We start from the raw sequence: 19,263 nt of genomic DNA, 5'->3' as shown, positions 1-19,263 counted from the left end.
TTGTGGTATAGTTTGACTTTCCCCACTTCATGTTCCATGGGTGCTGCAGATTTTATTGTTGCTACAATATTTTCATTATTTTGTAACTATTCATTACTTTTATTTTTATTTTTTTTATTGTTGGTTGTTCAAAACATTACATAGTTCTTGATATATCATATTTCACACTTTGATTCAAGTGGGTTATGAACTCCCATTTTTACCCCATACACAGATTGCAGAATCACATCAGTTACACATCCATTGATTTACATATTGCCATACTAGTGTCTGTTGTGTTCTGCTGCCTTTCCTATCCTCTACTATCCCCCCTCCCCTCCCCTCCCCTCCCCTCTTCTCTCTCTACCCCCTCTAGTGTCATTCATTTGTCCCACTTGTATTATTTTTCCCTTTCCCCTCACTACCTCTTGTATTCATTACTTTTAAATTTTAAAAAATTGATAACATTTGCATTATTTTGTAAATATGAAGTACATTTAGAACCTGTCTTAACATAACAAAATATGTTTTCAACTTTACATCATTAAGATGATCACCTGATTATCCCAATCCCATTCATTGAATAACCCCTCCCTTATTACTACTTTGATATACAGTCTTTATTATGTACTAAATTATCATACGCACTCAGGACTTACTTGGAGATTTTTGTTCCGTTGACTACTTTTTCCTGTACATGGCTCAGTACTACACTGGCTCTATCTCCAGACTGGTCCCAAACTACAGCTCCTCTATAAATGTCGGATCTTCCCAACCCAAGGAGGGACTTCGCCCTCCTGAGATAGCCCACATTTTCCCTTGAGTGTGCACCTACTTCCTAAATAAACCTGTCTATGCCTTTGTCTGTGGCTCAGTCTGAAATGCTATTCCCTTATGCATGCCAAGATCCCCACTGGTCCTGAGTTGAATTTCCCTTTCCCTCTGGGAGCTTCTCAGACCCTACTCAGGAGTCACCTCTTCTCCCATGACAAGGTGATCCATTACAAATTGGTGAATGAATTTCTGTACCCAAGTTTCATTCCCGTGTATTATTTTTAGTAATAATATACTAATTAGGAAGTTTTACATACCTACAGAAGATTGAATAGTTTACCTTACTTGGATACAAAAGTCATTCTTTCTCTTATTCTTCTTTTGCTGCTGCCCTACTGCTTCCAAATCTATTTAAATACTGCAACAAATAATCGACTTATGCACATCCACATATCAGCATTATACTCCTTTAAAAAAAACTTTTTAGTTGTACGTGGACATAATACTTTTATTTTATTTTCTTTATGTAGTGCTGCGGATCAAAATCAGTGCCTTACATGTGCTCGGCAATCGCTCTACAACGGATCTACAGTGCTGTCCTGAGCATTACTGTCTTTTGACAATTTTTTTTTTTTTTTAATTTTTATTGTGGGTTGTTCAAAACATTACAAATTTCTTGACATATCATATTCCACACTTTGATTCAAGTGGGTTATGAACTCCCACCTTCACCCCATACTTTTGACAATTTTTAACACCTTCAAACTTGACCCTCCCGGAACCCTAAGATAAAATGCCTTGAGACTGCTCTCACCAGCCAGTCTGATGTCAATATCCATACTGTCATGTTGATCTTGCCCATGTCTTATTGTGAAATAAACTCACCCTCAAATATCCCAAATCTCCTTTACCTCCATGTCTACTAGTGCTTTCAGATAAGAACTATATGAGAAAGTTCTCTTGGGATTTACTATAGCAACAGCTTCCCTACTAATCAAATTGACAACTAATTTAATGACTTTAGCTTATAAATCTCACTTTCTCATCAATCTCCTACCCTTAAGAGTCCTCCTTCATTCCACTTTCAAAGCAAAAATGGAGACCTGTAATCAATTTGTTTACTTTGAGCCCCATATCCACATTTCCTTGACTGTCTGTGGTCCTGGAGCTGGACCCTTAAACACCTCACTCTGGCCAGCTGTGCAGGATGCTAATCTCTGTCAGTAGAGGGCAATGGAGAAATAGGGGGAAATGAAGATCTTCCTGGTACCCTGCTTTGGCTTCCCAGGCTCCTGTGAGGATCCTCCCCTGCCACACCCAGTGACACTCAGCCCAGGGAGTTTTAGTGAAACCTGAAGGACGTGGTTGTTTCAACAATTTCTGTGGCACCTCAATTAGATTTTCAGTGTGTTCAACAGCACTCCACTTCTGTTAGCCTGAGCTGCCATAACAAGGTACCACAGGTGGCTTCCACACAGATATTTATTTTTCAAAATTCTGAACACCAGGATGTTCTAGATGAAGGTACACGCTAATTGAGCACCTGGTGACTGTGCGCTTCCTGGCTTACAAACATGTACCTCCTTACTGTGACCTTGTGGGTTTCAGAGAGAGAGAGGCTCTTTGTTGTCTTCACTCATAAGGACTATCGGTTCAAATCCAAATAAAGCCACTCTGGGAAAAAGGCTTCAGCACATGAAGTGGAGAGCATACAACTCACTCAGAAATCCATCCCTTCCACAGCTGGCTTTCCAGAGAGATCAGTAGCATGCTTTCTGCTACTCCCATGAGAACAGCTTCTGAGCAGGTTTATAGCTCCCTCACCCCACATTCCCAGTGAGCACAGTGGCTCCTGGACAGCATGCTATCAAGTTCCATTGCTATCTCTATAGAGTTCCTGTTTCTCAGCTTTGACTATGGCACCCAACAAAACATTCTCTCCATGTAATGGGCTATAGATTTGCCTAGGAGAACCAAATGTCTACCTCTAGGGAGGATCATACAAAGTTTATACCCTCCTGATTTATTATCCATGGTGGTAACTATTGTTGATAATTAAGCATTCCTAGTATTAAAATTTCCCTTTTCAAATCTCTGCCTGGTTTGTCTCCTACAGGACCTGACTGATAAGGAGATCTTTTCCACCATGACTGTTCTTCACAAATACAACACCACAAATGGTGTTCACTTACATCTTTATTTAGGCTTGAAATAAGGCAATAAAAATAGAGTGGGAGACACTGCTCTGAAGGTATTTCTTGGATAGAATGAACAGAAATTGGTGAATAATTGGCTTTGCAGATGTTGCTAAAAACTAAGCAGAAAACCAAGATGGTGGTATCTGGGGCAGGATAACAGAGCCAGCCTTCCCATAGCCATGCCCCATGTCTCCAAAGGCAGACGAACTGAGGACTAAGGCCCTGGGGGCAGAGAAGGTGACAGGACACAGTTGTCAGGAGTAGGTGGTCTGGACATGGAAAGGCCTGGAAATAGCAACAGCTAACCACGGGGGCCTGGACAAGTGAGAGAGTCTGATTCTGAGAAGGCTCAGTGCCAGTATCTGTCTGTGTTGTGTGACCACTGAAATCACATCCCCTACACCCTGAGGTCCAGGCTGGGTCTTCTTGGTGTTTATTGTATACCACTTTGTACCAAACTTCCCACCCTCAATGCAAAATATAACACCCACTTGCTAGAGTTTCCATCTCTTATGTATTTATTGAACAACAACTATGGGCCATCCACACATTTATGTGGACACAGAATGCAGTGATTTCATATCCCAATCTTTGGTGGCTCACAGTCAGTCTCCTGAGACAAAATGAAGATGAAGCTCAGTATTTACCAGGCAGCCCTTTAGGTCTGTATTTATTAGGGTCTTCTCCTCTCCTGCCCGCTCTGTTGGCTTCCTGGTCTGCCTGGGAGTCCTCATGTCCTCGGCCAAAAAATTCCTGAATGTTCTCTCTGGCATCACTGAAATCAAGCAAGACAGCAAGGAGATTCCTCAGAAGGCTGATAAACCCCAGACTACCCTCCCAATTCTCTGCTGTCCAGGGGATGGCACTGAGGGGAGCCCAGGAAGATCAAGGAAGAGGGGCTGAGATACCACCCTTGCCTGGCACAGCCCTACTCAACCTGGCTCTTCACCCTGAACCTGGATGAACAGCACCAGGGAGGGAGGGTTAGGGATCACTCTGTGGCCCTCCCTTTCTCTAGTTCTGAGTTGGCACACATATCCTCAGCCATCTCTGGCTCTGTCAATGGCCCAGGCCCTGCACTGACCATGGTGGAGGGCTAGGCAGAGAGGACAGGAGGAAGACTCAAGCCTCACAGAAAACTGCTGCCAGGCTCATTCCCTCCTGATCCCCAGGGCAGTCAAGCTCTGCTCACCCAGGCCTGGCATCCCCAGGAACCTGCCTTACCTGATCACTTCAGCAGCCCAGGCACCCCCAGGTCCCCTTCGGGCAGCGTCATAGTTCCCTCGGGCATGGAAGTATTTGTCTGCACCTATGAAATTTGCTTCTTTCATGTCCTGGTAGGCTCTCCACATGTCCCAACTTCCTGAATTGGAAAAGAAAAGACAAAAGGGATATCAAGTATACATAAAGATCGTGACAACACCTTCAAGGGGGATCCAGGAATTAATATATTCAAAATTTCATCTGTGATTTTTGCACCCATAGATATCATGGGTTGAGTGGAATCGTCTCTATTCCTAGCTGGCTTCTGCAAGTCACTCTAGTGAGAGTTGTTAGGGGCCACACCTGTTTGTCTTTGGTGGTCCACTGTGCTGGGGTGAGCTTCACCATACTTAGATGTGCTATGTTTAAGGACAGAAGGGAGGTGTCATTGTCAAACAGGATTCCTCACCTTCAGCACTGTTGAAAAAATTGGGTCACGTGGTTCTCTGTTGTTCAGGGCTGCCCTGAGTCCTGTAGGATATTCACCAGCTCTCTGGTCTGCCACTAGATGTTGGCAGCAAATTCGCCCAGTGGGACAACCAAAGACATTGCCACACATTGAAAATGTCCCCTGGGCCAGCACATTACACCGGGTCCAGAACCACTGTTCCAGAATGAAGTTCCATGTGATTAGAAATTGCAGTGAGGGAGGGGGCATCCAGGAGGGGAAAGCCTGAGTGGGCTGCAGACATGAGGCACTTCTGCCCTGACTCCCAAGGAAAATGTGTTTCTGTACCCTAAATGCACATCACTGTGACATGAGTGCCTCTGGCAAGCTCAGTGAAGTGCACTGATGCTGTGGTTGCTTGAGGAAACCCTAGTGTAATGGTTCTCACCTGGGTTGGCCTGTTTTGATCACCTGGGGAGATACTGAAAGTCCTGACACCCAGAACACAACCCTGCCCAATTCCTCAGACTATATGAGGAGGAAGAAAATCCAAGCATCCACAGGGTTTAAACTCCAGGTGATTTCACGTGTGCCTGACATTGTTGACAATGGAATTTTAGGAAGTGGTGAGCAGACACATCAACTGGGCTAAATTGGCTTCATATATAGCTCATTGGAAACCTCTACTCTGCCACCTGCTTTTTTCAGTCCCTTTAAAGAAATGCTCCTCAGTGTACCTGGGGCATCCTGCCACACAAGATAGCACAACATAAGACTGGCTCCAGGCCTTCAGAGTGCTCCAAGTAAACCCTAGAGCCATCTCTCCACCACCCTTACCTTGAGCAGCTTCCCTCACGAATGAAAACACCCCACCACTGACTGCCAGGACCAAAGAGCAAAACACCAGGCCTGTGAGAAGCTTCATGGTGCTGAAATGAAAGAGAGGCATAATCAGCCACCGATGAGACTGGCACCTTTCCCTTTGACATTTATATCCTAAGAGAGCCTAGTTCTTCATTTCTACTGGTTCTCGTTATAGTGCTAGTAGTTCCTCTAGGAAATCTGGCAATAGGAACTCACTTGGTACCAAAAGCCTTCACTCTGACCCCATCAGCCCTGAATCCAAGTCTGTCTGAGAGAATAGCATGGTGGCTCCAACAGAGGATAGGGGAGTTGGGACCAGATTGCCACTCTAGAGGAGGCTATAATGCATTCTCCATGGGTCCCCTAAACCCAATCCACACCACACATGAGATAAATAAATAAATAAAAATGTAAGGGATCATTCCGTTCAAAGAAAATCACATCTTGATAGGAAAGAGAAAATAGAGTAAAGGTTTAAAAACTCACTCCTTGCACTTGACAATCACCTGACGTCTTGTTGGGTGGATCTGCTGGTCGCGGAAGGACAGGGAGAGAAGGCTGCTATTTATCCTGAGCATTCCCCTCTGAGGTCATGGGCAGGGAGGGAGAGCCAACCTGCATTCCTGGAAAGTCTCTGCAGGTCATTTCCTGTAAAAATCTGCAATAGAAATCTTACTGGACTCTAGGTGTTCTTCATCCATGGGTCATTTTCCTCAGTTGTGCAATTTGAAGACACAACAGAGCTTTGCTCTGCATTTGGCAGCTCCATGAGTCAGGTGAGCAGCTCTGCTGCTTAGCTCTGAGGGAGAAGAGGTAATGGAGATGAGGCGATGGAGGGGCAGGGAAAGAGCACTAAGATGGTGCCCCAGTGTGCTGTGAGGTGAGGAGCAAGAGGGACTCCTGCAGCCAGGATCTTGCTTTCCAAGTCACTGACTCAGGAAGGGGCCTGCTGGGCCAGAGGGCAGATGCTTCAACAGTTAAGTCCTGCTGGGTTTCTATTTAAAGTCTTTGAGCTACAAAACTGGCAGGCTAGCCCCACACACCTCAGGTGTATCTAAGCTCTCAAAGGCATAGAAAATGCCTGCTCAGCTGATTTAGCGAATTAGAAAATGTAAATCCTAGAGACCCACATAGTGGGAGGAAAGCTTCTGGGTGTAAGGAGCTAAAGTGTAATTTATGAAGCTTATAATAAAGCATTATGAAGGTAAAATCTGCAGTGGGAAAATGGGAGCCCAACTGGGAAGGGTTAAGCATCCAGGCAGGTGAAAGTTGGGGAGAGCACTTTGAGCTATATTACCCTGTGGGTTTTGCAGGGTGAGAGTGTCACTATCTGGCCTCTTTCACTGTGAATCTCAGCCAAGTAAGCCCTGCTCTGCAGGAGCTGGTGCTGGAAATGAGTTCCAAGGCTCCCACAAGAGCTCAGCAAGGCTAAGGCTTGTATGTATGTGAACAGTCACCAGCTCTCAAGAGAAAACCTCTCATTACTTACCTTAACCGAAACATTCTAGAAAGAGAATTCTGGGCACCATAGTTCAGCCTAAAGAAAGGAATATCATTTACAAAACTCTCTAAATTGAGTTAAAGAGAAAGTCTGATTCTGTGCCTGAAACCAAATGAAATTGATTGTTACCCCTTCCTTTTGCTGGATGCTACTTGGAGCAGCAAGGGCTACTCGTCACTCAAACCTCTTGCTTTTTTAGTCAACAGTTATATTCTCATTTTTTACTCATAAAAAGGATTACAGACTCTTACACTCTTTTTAAAAATGTTTTTTGTGTGTTATAGTTACACATAATAGTTGGATTCATTTTGACATAATAATACATGAATTGAATTGAATTTACTCCATTTCAGTCCCCAGTGCCTCCTGGTTCTTCCCCTTCCTCTACTCCATTGGTGTTTCTTCTATTTATTTTTTTAATTGGTGCTTTATAGATACCCATGAGGTGGAATTTTCTGTAAATTTTTTAAAAAATATTTTTAGTTGTTCATGGACACAATACCTTTATTTTGTTTACGTAGTTTTATGTGGTGCTGGGAATAGAACCCAGGGCCCCACACCTGCTAGGCAAGTGCTCTACCACTGAGCTAAACCCCAGCCGCTCTCTGTGAATAATTCTGTCAAATTAATTCTTGCCGCAGTCTGGCTGGGCACAAATCAGGAGCCACTCAAGAGGAACAAACTTTATTTTTGAACTCCAGCAGCACACTCTACACATGCTCCCGGGAACTCTCCCGAATGCCACCTACCAGGCTCCTCCAGCAACCACCAACCAGAAATCCCTCCTCCGACACTTCCCCAACCAATGAGAACTCTTCAGGAATCCCCGGGAGAGCTCAACCTGAACTCAAGGGGAACTCCTAGAGAACTCAAAAGTCATCATCTTAATGGCTTGCTGGCATCGCCTCTCAACCACTACTTCTGGCAAAAATGCCATGCGTCATCCCGACTCGGCTGTGGCCCTCAAAATTCTGCATTTCCTTCCTTTTCCATTCATCTTCCCTCCCCCCTCAATCTCCTTCCTGTACTCCAATGATATTCCCTCTATCCTCCTGAGATCTGATCTCCCTCCTTTGTTCCCTTACTTTCCTCTAGCATCTCCATATGAGAGAAAACATTAGACTTTAGATTTTCTGAGTCTGTCTTATTTTACTTTGCACAATGATCTCTAAGTCCTTTCACCCATTTAGTGGAAAATGTCATATGTTCATTCTTTTTTATTGTTGAGTAAAACTCTGCTTAATCCCTTCTAGACACATTCTTAATTGAATAATATATCTAGCATATGGGAGAAGAGAGATATGTCAAGATTTTCTTTTTCCTTTACATCATATATGTTTCAGATTCAAAGACCTGAGTGACAGCCATCCCTATTTGACCATGGAAAGTTTGTCCATGGGCCAGTGTGGTGATGCATGCCTATAATCCCAGGAGAAATTGGAAGTTCAAAGCCAGCCTTAGCAACCAATGAGGGCCTAAGCAACTTAGCAAGATCCTGTCTCAGAGCTAGATGATGCTTTTTGGAACACACTTTGGAACACACTCTTGTAAAATGAACATCTGTTTCTAATGCACTTACTTTCAATTACCCAGGTTCTGACAATGTAAGATTGTGTTTGTGATTACATAGTTGAATGGATTACAATATTTATGTATTAATTACACCAGAAGGATCGGCTAGGGAGTTTTGTTGCTGTTTCTTGTGATGCTAGGGATTGAACCCAGGGCCTCATACATGTTAGGTAAGAAATCTACCACTAAGCCATATCCCCAGCCCTGGTGGGTGTTTTAAGAAAACAAATTCCTGGGCCAGAATGTTGGAGGTGCTGGTCAGCAACTTTGAGTGGTCTTCAATAGTATCTGTGTTTGAAATTTTCCCTGTTTTATAGGTAACTTGTACAGAGAACATTGCTTTGTTGGGAAAGAGAGTGATAAATAATGTGGCACAGACTCAAAATAGCACAGGCCAAAGAGGATCTGTGGGAGATGGGGAGGTAAAGAAAGGAGAAATAGCAGTGGGACCAAAAGGACATAGATCCTACTGTTCCACTTTAAAAGGAACTGCAAGAGGAGCACCCCATGGGTGAGGATGAACATAAAGTGTGATCCACAGAGATAGGGTGGTTTTAGGTTGTTGCAATGGTGAATGAAGTAGGCAGAACAGATTTCTGGCTACAGCTCACCAGAAGGCAAAAGGGGAAGAGAAGGATGGAGATTGACCCAGAGAGAAACTATTTTTGTGCAGGGAAAGCAGGTCAGGCTGGGAGAGATAAAGGCAACAGTGGCTTAGCACATGGGCCAGCAACAGAAGATGGGGTTCTTTCTTGCTCTGGTGCTGAGTGTGGGGTGTTGTGCAAAGGAGGGCAGATTCTTAGGAGCCAGCAGAAGGACCTCCCCAGAGGCCCACATGGACTGCACAATGAAGCCCTGGGGATGCCCTCCAAATCTCCTCCCACAGGGGCTAATACTACTATTCACAGAAGTTCTGGACAGATGGAGGGCACTGGGAGGAGGGTAGATAAATCATGGTGAGTGAAAGGTAGATAAGAGCTAAGGTTCCAACATGTGTGCAACAGGAAGCATCTATGAGTAGGAAGTTTGCTCTTAGAGCTGAGCACAGCCTATAAATGTGGATGCAATAGGTCTCCTAGGCCAGGTCTGCTTTTTGAGACCTAGACAGAGGAGTCTCCCCCGAGGAAGGGTGCTCCGTTTTTCTGTGAACTCATGGAGTCACAAACACTTTGTTCCTCTGTCATATAGGCACATGTCCTAGGAATGACTTTCTGTTACTCATAAAGATGAATGAGCTGAGCTCTGGGGCATATGCCTGAAATCACAGAGCCTCAGGAGGCTGAAGCAGGAGCATCACAAATAAGCGGTCAACATAGGCAACTCATTGAGAACCTCTCTGTAAATAAAAAGGTCTGGGGGTATACCTCAGAGGCACAATGCCCTTGGGTTCAATCCCTTCTAACAAAATCAAAAATTACAACTAAAGATGAATCTGCCTGTAAACCCTTTCTGAAGGGAAGCTTTAGAGCATCTAAGGGAACCTTTCAAGGACCGGCACCCAGGACACATTCCGCCCTGTGGCTTATGCTCTTCCTACTCTAGTTCTTTGCCTCCAGAACATCCCAAATGTTCCTTTCTTGGAATTTGTAAACCCCTTGACAAGAGGAGGGGTGGATTATGGTAAATCACAGGTTGAGTGGTTTGGATTGGAAGAATGCCATAGGGCACAGCAATATCAGCTCTGGCAGCCAACACCTGAACATTGTCCCCTTGCTGTCTTGCCATGCTTCTACCACAAAGTTCCATTACTAAACACCCCAATACCTATCCAGTAGAGGCTGTGCCATTGGGTTCCCTCCTAGCAAAGATCCTCAAATCTGGCCACCTGGACTTGGAAGCAGCTTGGCATTGAAGTAAAGAGCCATGTCTTGGGCTCAGACAGAACTGGTGTGACTTCTGCTCTGCCATACTGACGTGGGGGCGGGGGTTTCCACATACTCGAGAAGTGCAGATGACATTTGGTCAAAGAAATGATTCTTTAGTGAAAGGCCACCTAGGAAGTTGGACATCAAATGGTGTCTATGTTTCTAGGTAGTGGGAAGCTCATGTTACTCTGGGTCTTCAGAATTTCACAAGTTCAATCATGCATCACTTAAAGGCAGGGATGTGTTCTGACTGATGCATGAGGCTATCATGCTGTTGAGTGGACATCTTCGAGTGAAGGTCAGTCAGTCCATGTGGCCTCTTGACTCCATCAGGACACACAGTGGATACAAATGTATGAGACTGCTGCTGGCAGCACAGGGCATAGTGTTCTACAGCAAGGCTTTCTTTTACTAAGAAGAAGTCATAGTGTAGACTAGGAAATACCAATAAAATGTGGGGTAGAGTCAGGCTTGGTGGCTCATGCCTGTCATCCCAGTGACTTAGGAGGCCGAGGCAGCAGGATCACAAGTTCAAGGCCAAGGTCAGCAACTTAGTGAGAAGTCTTAAGAAACTTAGAGAGACTCTGTCTCAAAATTAAAAGAAAAAAAAAAAAAAAACGTCTGGTTCGTAGCTCTGTGGTTAATTGCCCTTGGGTTCTAATTTCATCCTCAGTACCCCCCCCATAATAGTGTGACATAGTAAATACATAAACAGTAACATAGTCATTTATTATCATCATCTACTATTATATGCATACAGAACTTTTGGTGTAATACTTTTATGTAACTGGCAGTGTTGTAGGTTTGTTTACAACAGCATTACACAAACATGTGACTAATAACCTGGAGTACAGTGTTATTGTGGTTATCACATTGCTAGGTGGTAAGAGTTTTTCACTTCTATTATTCTATGAGCATGACTTTGTCTATTCATGCACCAGTTAGTGAGTGCCTTCTATGGGACAGCCACTCCATGACATGTTGGGCAGAAAATGGGCATCAAATCCAGGCTGTGTCTTCATAAAAATGAGTCTTATAATTGGGGGATAATGATTATAAATATATAAGAGAAATCTCACACTTATTTGATGATAAAACCTGTAAGATTCCGATCAATAAACAAGAAAGATTATGTGTACAAAAATTTGATTAAAGAAAAAGTAAGGTTTCACCAAGGATCCTATGATTGTATTCTCCCTAAAGAACAACAGTCTCCAGCTACTCTACCAGCCAAGAGATGAAGTAATGATCTGGCAAAACAGAGGAAGAAAGGGCATACAGCAGGAAGATCAAGGGTAAGGGTCTTCTAGGTAGTTGATTCAAGATAGATGATAGATAGATACTTCGTTTTCATACCAACATATATTACTTATATTTTAAAAATTTAATATATCTTGGAAATCCTTCCATATCAGTTTTGTGTTATTTATTTGTTTGTTTTTAACAGCAGCACATGATTACGCTGTTTGAATAGACCATTATTACACAATACAATATTGATGGCCGCTGTGAGTGTTACTCATATATTGCTATTGTAAACAAAACAGGCTTATACTTCATTTATTGTTTATACATCTCTGGAACATGTACAAATATTCTCTAGAATAAATTTTTAAGTAAGTGACCTGGTGAAAAGATAGGAGACTTTAAAAACTTTTATGTAGGTCACAAATTACCTTCCATGAGGTCTCTATAAATCTGCACTCTCACCAAAATGCGTGAGAATGCCTAGTTCCACACTTTCTCTTACATAGTATACTATCAAACCTTTTGATGTTTGAAATTTTGGTAGATAAAATATAGCTCAGTGTAATTTTAGTTTTTTATTTCTCTTATTATGAGCTTGATTTCACATCCTCCCCTATGTTTAAGAGACATTTGCTTCTACTGTCAGGTATAACTACTTAGAACAAATAAAAAAGAAATATTTAAAAAATTTTAAAAAGAGCCATTTGTATTTTTTAGGAATTATACAATGATATCTTCTTTTCAAAATGGTATTTTTCATATTGGTGCTTGGTGTGTTTATTTATTATTTTGCAAGAATTTTTTAAAAAATATTTTTTAGTTGTACATGAATGCAGTATTTTTATTTTATTTACTTTTATGTGGTGCTGAGGATTGAACCAAGTGCCTCACACGTGGAGGCAAGCACTTTACTGCTGAGCCACACCCCAGACACCAAGAATTTTTTATACAAGGAAAAATTAGCCCTTTTTCTTTGATATGAGTTACAATTATTTTTTCCAGCTTCCGTTTATATTTTCATGTGGTGATTCAGTATGCAAAGTAATTCTATATATTCTTTATTGATATTTTCGTTAGTGCCCTCTAAATTTTGTGGTATAGTTTGACTTTCCCCACTTCATGTTCCATGGGTGCTGCAGATTTTATTGTTGCTACAATATTTTCATTATTTTGTAACTATTCATTACTTTTATTTTTATTTTTTTTATTGTTGGTTGTTCAAAACATTACATAGTTCTTGATATATCATATTTCACACTTTGATTCAAGTGGGTTATGAACTCCCATTTTTACCCCATACACAGATTGCAGAATCACATCAGTTACACATCCATTGATTTACATATTGCCATACTAGTGTCTGTTGTGTTCTGCTGCCTTTCCTATCCTCTACTATCCCCCCTCCCCTCCCCTCCCCTCCCCTCTTCTCTCTCTACCCCCTCTAGTGTCATTCATTTGTCCCACTTGTATTATTTTTCCCTTTCCCCTCACTACCTCTTGTATTCATTACTTTTAAATTTTAAAAAATTGATAACATTTGCATTATTTTGTAAATATGAAGTACATTTAGAACCTGTCTTAACATAACAAAATATGTTTTCAACTTTACATCATTAAGATGATCACCTGATTATCCCAATCCCATTCATTGAATAACCCCTCCCTTATTACTACTTTGATATACAGTCTTTATTATGTACTAAATTATCATACGCACTCAGGACTTACTTGGAGATTTTTGTTCCGTTGACTACTTTTTCCTGTACATGGCTCAGTACTACACTGGCTCTATCTCCAGACTGGTCCCAAACTACAGCTCCTCTATAAATGTCGGATCTTCCCAACCCAAGGAGGGACTTCGCCCTCCTGAGATAGCCCACATTTTCCCTTGAGTGTGCACCTACTTCCTAAATAAACCTGTCTATGCCTTTGTCTGTGGCTCAGTCTGAAATGCTATTCCCTTATGCATGCCAAGATCCCCACTGGTCCTGAGTTGAATTTCCCTTTCCCTCTGGGAGCTTCTCAGACCCTACTCAGGAGTCACCTCTTCTCCCATGACAAGGTGATCCATTACAAATTGGTGAATGAATTTCTGTACCCAAGTTTCATTCCCGTGTATTATTTTTAGTAATAATATACTAATTAGGAAGTTTTACATACCTACAGAAGATTGAATAGTTTACCTTACTTGGATATAAAAGTCATTCTTTCTCTTATTCTTCTTTTGCTGCTGCCCTACTGCTTCCAAATCTATTTAAATACTGCAACAAATAATCGACTTATGCACATCCACATATCAGCATTATACTCCTTTAAAAAAAACTTTTTAGTTGTACGTGGACATAATACTTTTATTTTATTTTCTTTATGTAGTGCTGCGGATCAAAATCAGTGCCTTACATGTGCTCGGCAATCGCTCTACAACGGATCTACAGTGCTGTCCTGAGCATTACTGTCTTTTGACAATTTTTTTTTTTTTTTAATTTTTATTGTGGGTTGTTCAAAACATTACAAATTTCTTGACATATCATATTCCACACTTTGATTCAAGTGGGTTATGAACTCCCACCTTCACCCCATACTTTTGACAATTTTTAACACCTTCAAACTTGACCCTCCCGGAACCCTAAGATAAAATGCCTTGAGACTGCTCTCACCAGCCAGTCTGATGTCAATATCCATACTGTCATGTTGATCTTGCCCATGTCTTATTGTGAAATAAACTCACCCTCAAATATCCCAAATCTCCTTTACCTCCATGTCTACTAGTGCTTTCAGATAAGAACTATATGAGAAAGTTCTCTTGGGATTTACTATAGCAACAGCTTCCCTACTAATCAAATTGACAACTAATTTAATGACTTTAGCTTATAAATCTCACTTTCTCATCAATCTCCTACCCTTAAGAGTCCTCCTTCATTCCACTTTCAAAGCAAAAATGGAGACCTGTAATCAATTTGTTTACTTTGAGCCCCATATCCACATTTCCTTGACTGTCTGTGGTCCTGGAGCTGGACCCTTAAACACCTCACTCTGGCCAGCTGTGCAGGATGCTAATCTCTGTCAGTAGAGGGCAATGGAGAAATAGGGGGAAATGAAGATCTTCCTGGTACCCTGCTTTGGCTTCCCAGGCTCCTGTGAGGATCCTCCCCTGCCACACCCAGTGACACTCAGCCCAGGGAGTTTTAGTGAAACCTGAAGGACGTGGTTGTTTCAACAATTTCTGTGGCACCTCAATTAGATTTTCAGTGTGTTCAACAGCACTCCACTTCTGTTAGCCTGAGCTGCCATAACAAGGTACCACAGGTGGCTTCCACACAGATATTTATTTTTCAAAATTCTGAACACCAGGATGTTCTAGATGAAGGTACACGCTAATTGAGCACCTGGTGACTGTGCGCTTCCTGGCTTACAAACATGTACCTCCTTACTGTGACCTTGTGGGTTTCAGAGAGAGAGAGGCTCTTTGTTGTCTTCACTCATAAGGACTATCGGTTCAAATCCAAATAAAGCCACTCTGGGAAAAAGGCTTCAGCACATGAAGTGGAGAGCATACAACTCACTCAGAAATCCATCCCTTCCACAGCTGGCTTTCCAGAGAGATCAGTAGCATGCTTTCTGCTACTCCCATGAGAACAGCTTCTGAGCAGGTTTATAGCTCCCTCACCCCACATTCCCAGTGAGCACAGTGGCTCCTGGACAGCATGCTATCAAGTTCCATTGCTATCTCTATAGAGTTCCTGTTTCTCAGCTTTGACTATGGCACCCAACAAAACATTCTCTCCATGTAATGGGCTATAGATTTGCCTAGGAGAACCAAATGTCTACCTCTAGGGAGGATCATACAAAGTTTATACCCTCCTGATTTATTATCCATGGTGGTAACTATTGTTGATAATTAAGCATTCCTAGTATTAAAATTTCCCTTTTCAAATCTCTGCCTGGTTTGTCTCCTACAGGACCTGACTGATAAGGAGATCTTTTCCACCATGACTGTTCTTCACAAATACAACACCACAAATGGTGTTCACTTACATCTTTATTTAGGCTTGAAATAAGGCAATAAAAATAGAGTGGGAGACACTGCTCTGAAGGTATTTCTTGGATAGAATGAACAGAAATTGGTGAATAATTGGCTTTGCAGATGTTGCTAAAAACTAAGCAGAAAACCAAGATGGTGGTATCTGGGGCAGGATAACAGAGCCAGCCTTCCCATAGCCATGCCCCATGTCTCCAAAGGCAGACGAACTGAGGACTAAGGCCCTGGGGGCAGAGAAGGTGACAGGACACAGTTGTCAGGAGTAGGTGGTCTGGACATGGAAAGGCCTGGAAATAGCAACAGCTAACCACGGGGGCCTGGACAAGTGAGAGAGTCTGATTCTGAGAAGGCTCAGTGCCAGTATCTGTCTGTGTTGTGTGACCACTGAAATCACATCCCCTACACCCTGAGGTCCAGGCTGGGTCTTCTTGGTGTTTATTGTATACCACTTTGTACCAAACTTCCCACCCTCAATGCAAAATATAACACCCACTTGCTAGAGTTTCCATCTCTTATGTATTTATTGAACAACAACTATGGGCCATCCACACATTTATGTGGACACAGAATGCAGTGATTTCATATCCCAATCTTTGGTGGCTCACAGACAGTCTCCTGAGACAAAATGAAGATGAAGCTCAGTATTTACCAGGCAGCCCTTTAGGTCTGTATTTATTAGGGTCTTCTCCTCTCCTGCCCGCTCTGTTGGCTTCCTGGTCTGCCTGGGAGTCCTCATGTCCACGGCCAAAACATTTCTTAATGTTATTTCTGGCATCACTGAAATCAAGCAAGGCAGCAAGGAGATTCTTCAGAAGGCTGATAAACCCCAGGCTACCCTCCCAATTCTCTGCTGTCCAGGGGATGGATCTGAGGGGAGCCCAGGAAGATCAAGGAAGAGGGGCTGAGATACCACCCTTGCCTGGCACAGCCCTACTCAGCCTGGCTCCTCACCCTGAACCTGGATGAACAGCACCAGGGAGGGAGGGTTAGGGATCACTCTGTGGCCCTCCCTTTCTCTAGTTCTGAGTTGGCACACATAACCTCAGCCATCTCTGGCTCTGTCAATGGCCCAGGCCCTGCACTGACCATGGTGGAGGGCTAGGCAGAGAGGACATAAGGAAGACTCAAGCCTCACAGAAAACTGCTGCCAGGCTCATTCCCTCCTGATCCCCAGGGCAGTCAAGCTCTGCTCACCCAGGCCTGGCATCCACAGGAACCTGCCTTACCTGATCACTTCAGCAGCCCAGGCACCCCCAGGTCCCCTTCGGGCAGCGTCATAGTTCCCTCGGGCATGGAAGTATTTGTCTGCACCTATGAAATTTGCTTCTTTCATGTCCTGGTAGGCTCTCCACATGTCCCAACTTCCTGAATTGGAAAAGAAAAGACAAAAGGGATATCAAGTATACATAAAGATCGTGACAACACCTTCAAGGGGGATCCAGGAATTAATATATTCAAAATTTCATCTGTGATTTTTGCACCCATAGATATCATGGGTTGAGTGGAATCGTCTCTATTCCTAGCTGGCTTCTGCAAGTCACTCTAGTGAGAGTTGTTAGGGGCCACACCTGTTTGTCTTTGGTGGTCCACTGTGCTGGGGTGAGCTTCACCATACTTAGATGTGCTATGTTTAAGGACAGAAGGGAGGTGTCATTGTCAAACAGGATTCCTCACCTTCAGCACTGTTGAAAAAATTGGGTCACGTGGTTCTCTGTTGTTCAGGGCTGCCCTGAGTCCTGTAGGATATTCACCAGCTCTCTGGTCTGCCACTAGATGTTGGCAGCAAATTCGCCCAGTGGGACAACCAAAGACATTGCCACACATTGAAAATGTCCCCTGGGCCAGCACATTACACCGGGTCCAGAACCACTGTTCCAGAATGAAGTTCCATGTGATTAGAAATTGCAGTGAGGGAGGGGGCATCCAGGAGGGGAAAGCCTGAGTGGGCTGCAGACATGAGGCACTTCTGCCCTGACTCCCAAGGAAAATGTGTTTCTGTACCCTAAATGCACATCACTGTGACATGAGTGCCTCTGGCAAGCTCAGTGAAGTGCACTGATGCTGTGGTTGCTTGAGGAAACCCTAGTGTAATGGTTCTCACCTGGGTTGGCCTGTTTTGATCACCTGGGGAGATACTGAAAGTCCTGACACCCAGAACACAACCCTGCCCAATTCCTCAGACTATATGAGGAGGAAGAAAATCCAAGCATCCACAGGGTTTAAACTCCAGGTGATTTCACGTGTGCCTGACATTGTTGACAATGGAATTTTAGGAAGTGGTGAGCAGACACATCAACTGGGCTAAATTGGCTTCATATATAGCTCATTGGAAACCTCTACTCTGCCACCTGCTTTTTTCAGTCCCTTTAAAGAAATGCTCCTCAGTGTACCTGGGGCATCCTGCCACACAAGATAGCACAACATAAGACTGGCTCCAGGCCTTCAGAGTGCTCCAAGTAAACCCTAGAGCCATCTCTCCACCACCCTTACCTTGAGCAGCTTCCCTCACGAATGAAAACACCCCACCACTGACTGCCAGGACCAAAGAGCAAAACACCAGGCCTGTGAGAAGCTTCATGGTGCTGAAATGAAAGAGAGGCATAATCAGCCACCGATGAGACTGGCACCTTTCCCTTTGACATTTATATCCTAAGAGAGCCTAGTTCTTCATTTCTACTGGTTCTCGTTATAGTGCTAGTAGTTCCTCTAGGAAATCTGGCAATAGGAACTCACTTGGTACCAAAAGCCTTCACTCTGACCCCATCAGCCCTGAATCCAAGTCTGTCTGAGAGAATAGCATGGTGGCTCCAACAGAGGATAGGGGAGTTGGGACCAGATTGCCACTCTAGAGGAGGCTATAATGCATTCTCCATGGGTCCCCTAAACCCAATCCACACCACACATGAGATAAATAAATAAATAAAAATGTAAGGGATCATTCCGTTCAAAGAAAATCACATCTTGATAGGAAAGAGAAAATAGAGTAAAGGTTTAAAAACTCACTCCTTGCACTTGACAATCACCTGACGTCTTGTTGGGTGGATCTGCTGGTCGCGGAAGGACAGGGAGAGAAGGCTGCTATTTATCCTGAGCATTCCCCTCTGAGGTCATGGGCAGGGAGGGAGAGCCAACCTGCATTCCTGGAAAGTCTCTGCAGGTCATTTCCTGTAAAAATCTGCAATAGAAATCTTACTGGACTCTAGGTGTTCTTCATCCATGGGTCATTTTCCTCAGTTGTGCAATTTGAAGACACAACAGAGCTTTGCTCTGCATTTGGCAGCTCCATGAGTCAGGTGAGCAGCTCTGCTGCTTAGCTCTGAGGGAGAAGAGGTAATGGAGATGAGGCGATGGAGGGGCAGGGAAAGAGCACTAAGATGGTGCCCCAGTGTGCTGTGAGGTGAGGAGCAAGAGGGGCTCCTGCAGCCAGGATCTTGCTTTCCAAGTCACTGACTCAGGAAGGGGCCTGCTGGGCCAGAGGGCAGATGCTTCAACAGTTAAGTCCTGCTGGGTTTCTATTTAAAGTCTTTGAGCTACAAAACTGGCAGGCTAGCCCCACACACCTCAGGTGTATC

General features: G+C 43.5%; 1 protein-coding gene and 1 long non-coding RNA gene across 4 annotated transcripts in view; one reads left to right on the top strand and one right to left on the bottom strand.

The window, feature by feature from the left end:
• Positions 1-1,375, top strand: part of LOC139706871 (uncharacterized) — a 29,461-nt gene extending 28,086 nt beyond the window's left edge. Inside the window, exon 4 of the long non-coding RNA XR_011708546.1 lies at positions 1,284-1,375. This is a non-coding gene — a long non-coding RNA (uncharacterized lncRNA). The remainder of the gene's footprint in view (positions 1-1,283) is intronic.
• A 2,212-nt stretch (positions 1,376-3,587) lies between these two features.
• LOC114084396 (serum amyloid A-5 protein-like) lies at positions 3,588-18,269 on the bottom strand. Of its 3 annotated transcripts, XM_071617130.1 has the most exons (5): positions 18,182-18,269; positions 16,918-17,056; positions 5,440-5,531; positions 4,176-4,314; positions 3,588-3,726 (listed from the first exon to the last, which is right to left on the bottom strand). In XM_071617130.1, exons 1-5 carry the CDS (start codon positions 18,267-18,269, stop codon positions 3,588-3,590), a joined length of 597 nt encoding a protein of 198 aa, XP_071473231.1. The 3 variants fall into 3 exon arrangements, with proteins under 3 accessions (XP_071473231.1, XP_027781298.1, XP_071473232.1); XM_027925497.1 differs by lacking the exons at positions 3,588-3,726; positions 4,176-4,314; positions 5,440-5,531 and adding an exon at positions 16,330-16,468; XM_071617131.1 differs by lacking the exons at positions 3,588-3,726; positions 4,176-4,314; positions 5,440-5,531 and adding an exon at positions 16,330-16,381.
• Positions 18,270-19,263: the final 994 nt, after the last annotated feature.

The sequence above is a fragment of the Marmota flaviventris genome, chromosome 9 (genome assembly GCF_047511675.1).
Source record: "Marmota flaviventris isolate mMarFla1 chromosome 9, mMarFla1.hap1, whole genome shotgun sequence".
NCBI classification, from domain to species: Eukaryota; Metazoa; Chordata; class Mammalia; order Rodentia; family Sciuridae; genus Marmota; species Marmota flaviventris.
The sequence above is the reverse complement of the archived record's forward strand: the minus strand, read 5'-3'. Positions and strand labels throughout refer to the sequence as shown.

What these genes read in the sequence shown, in the direction of transcription:
- LOC114084396 (XM_071617130.1), bottom strand. Translation starts at nt 18,269, where the DNA reads ATGAAGCTTCTCACAGGCCTGGTGTTTTGCTCTTTGGTCCTGGCAGTC. An exon ending in CGTGAGGGAAGCTGCTCAAG is followed by an intron (nt 17,057 to 18,181) that starts GTAAGGGTGGTG and finishes TTTCCAATTCAG; the next exon opens with GAAGTTGGGACATGTGGAGA. An exon ending in TGGGCTGCTGAAGTGATCAG is followed by an intron (nt 5,532 to 16,917) that starts GTAAGGCAGGTT and finishes CTTTCATTTCAG; the next exon opens with CACCATGAAGCTTCTCACAG.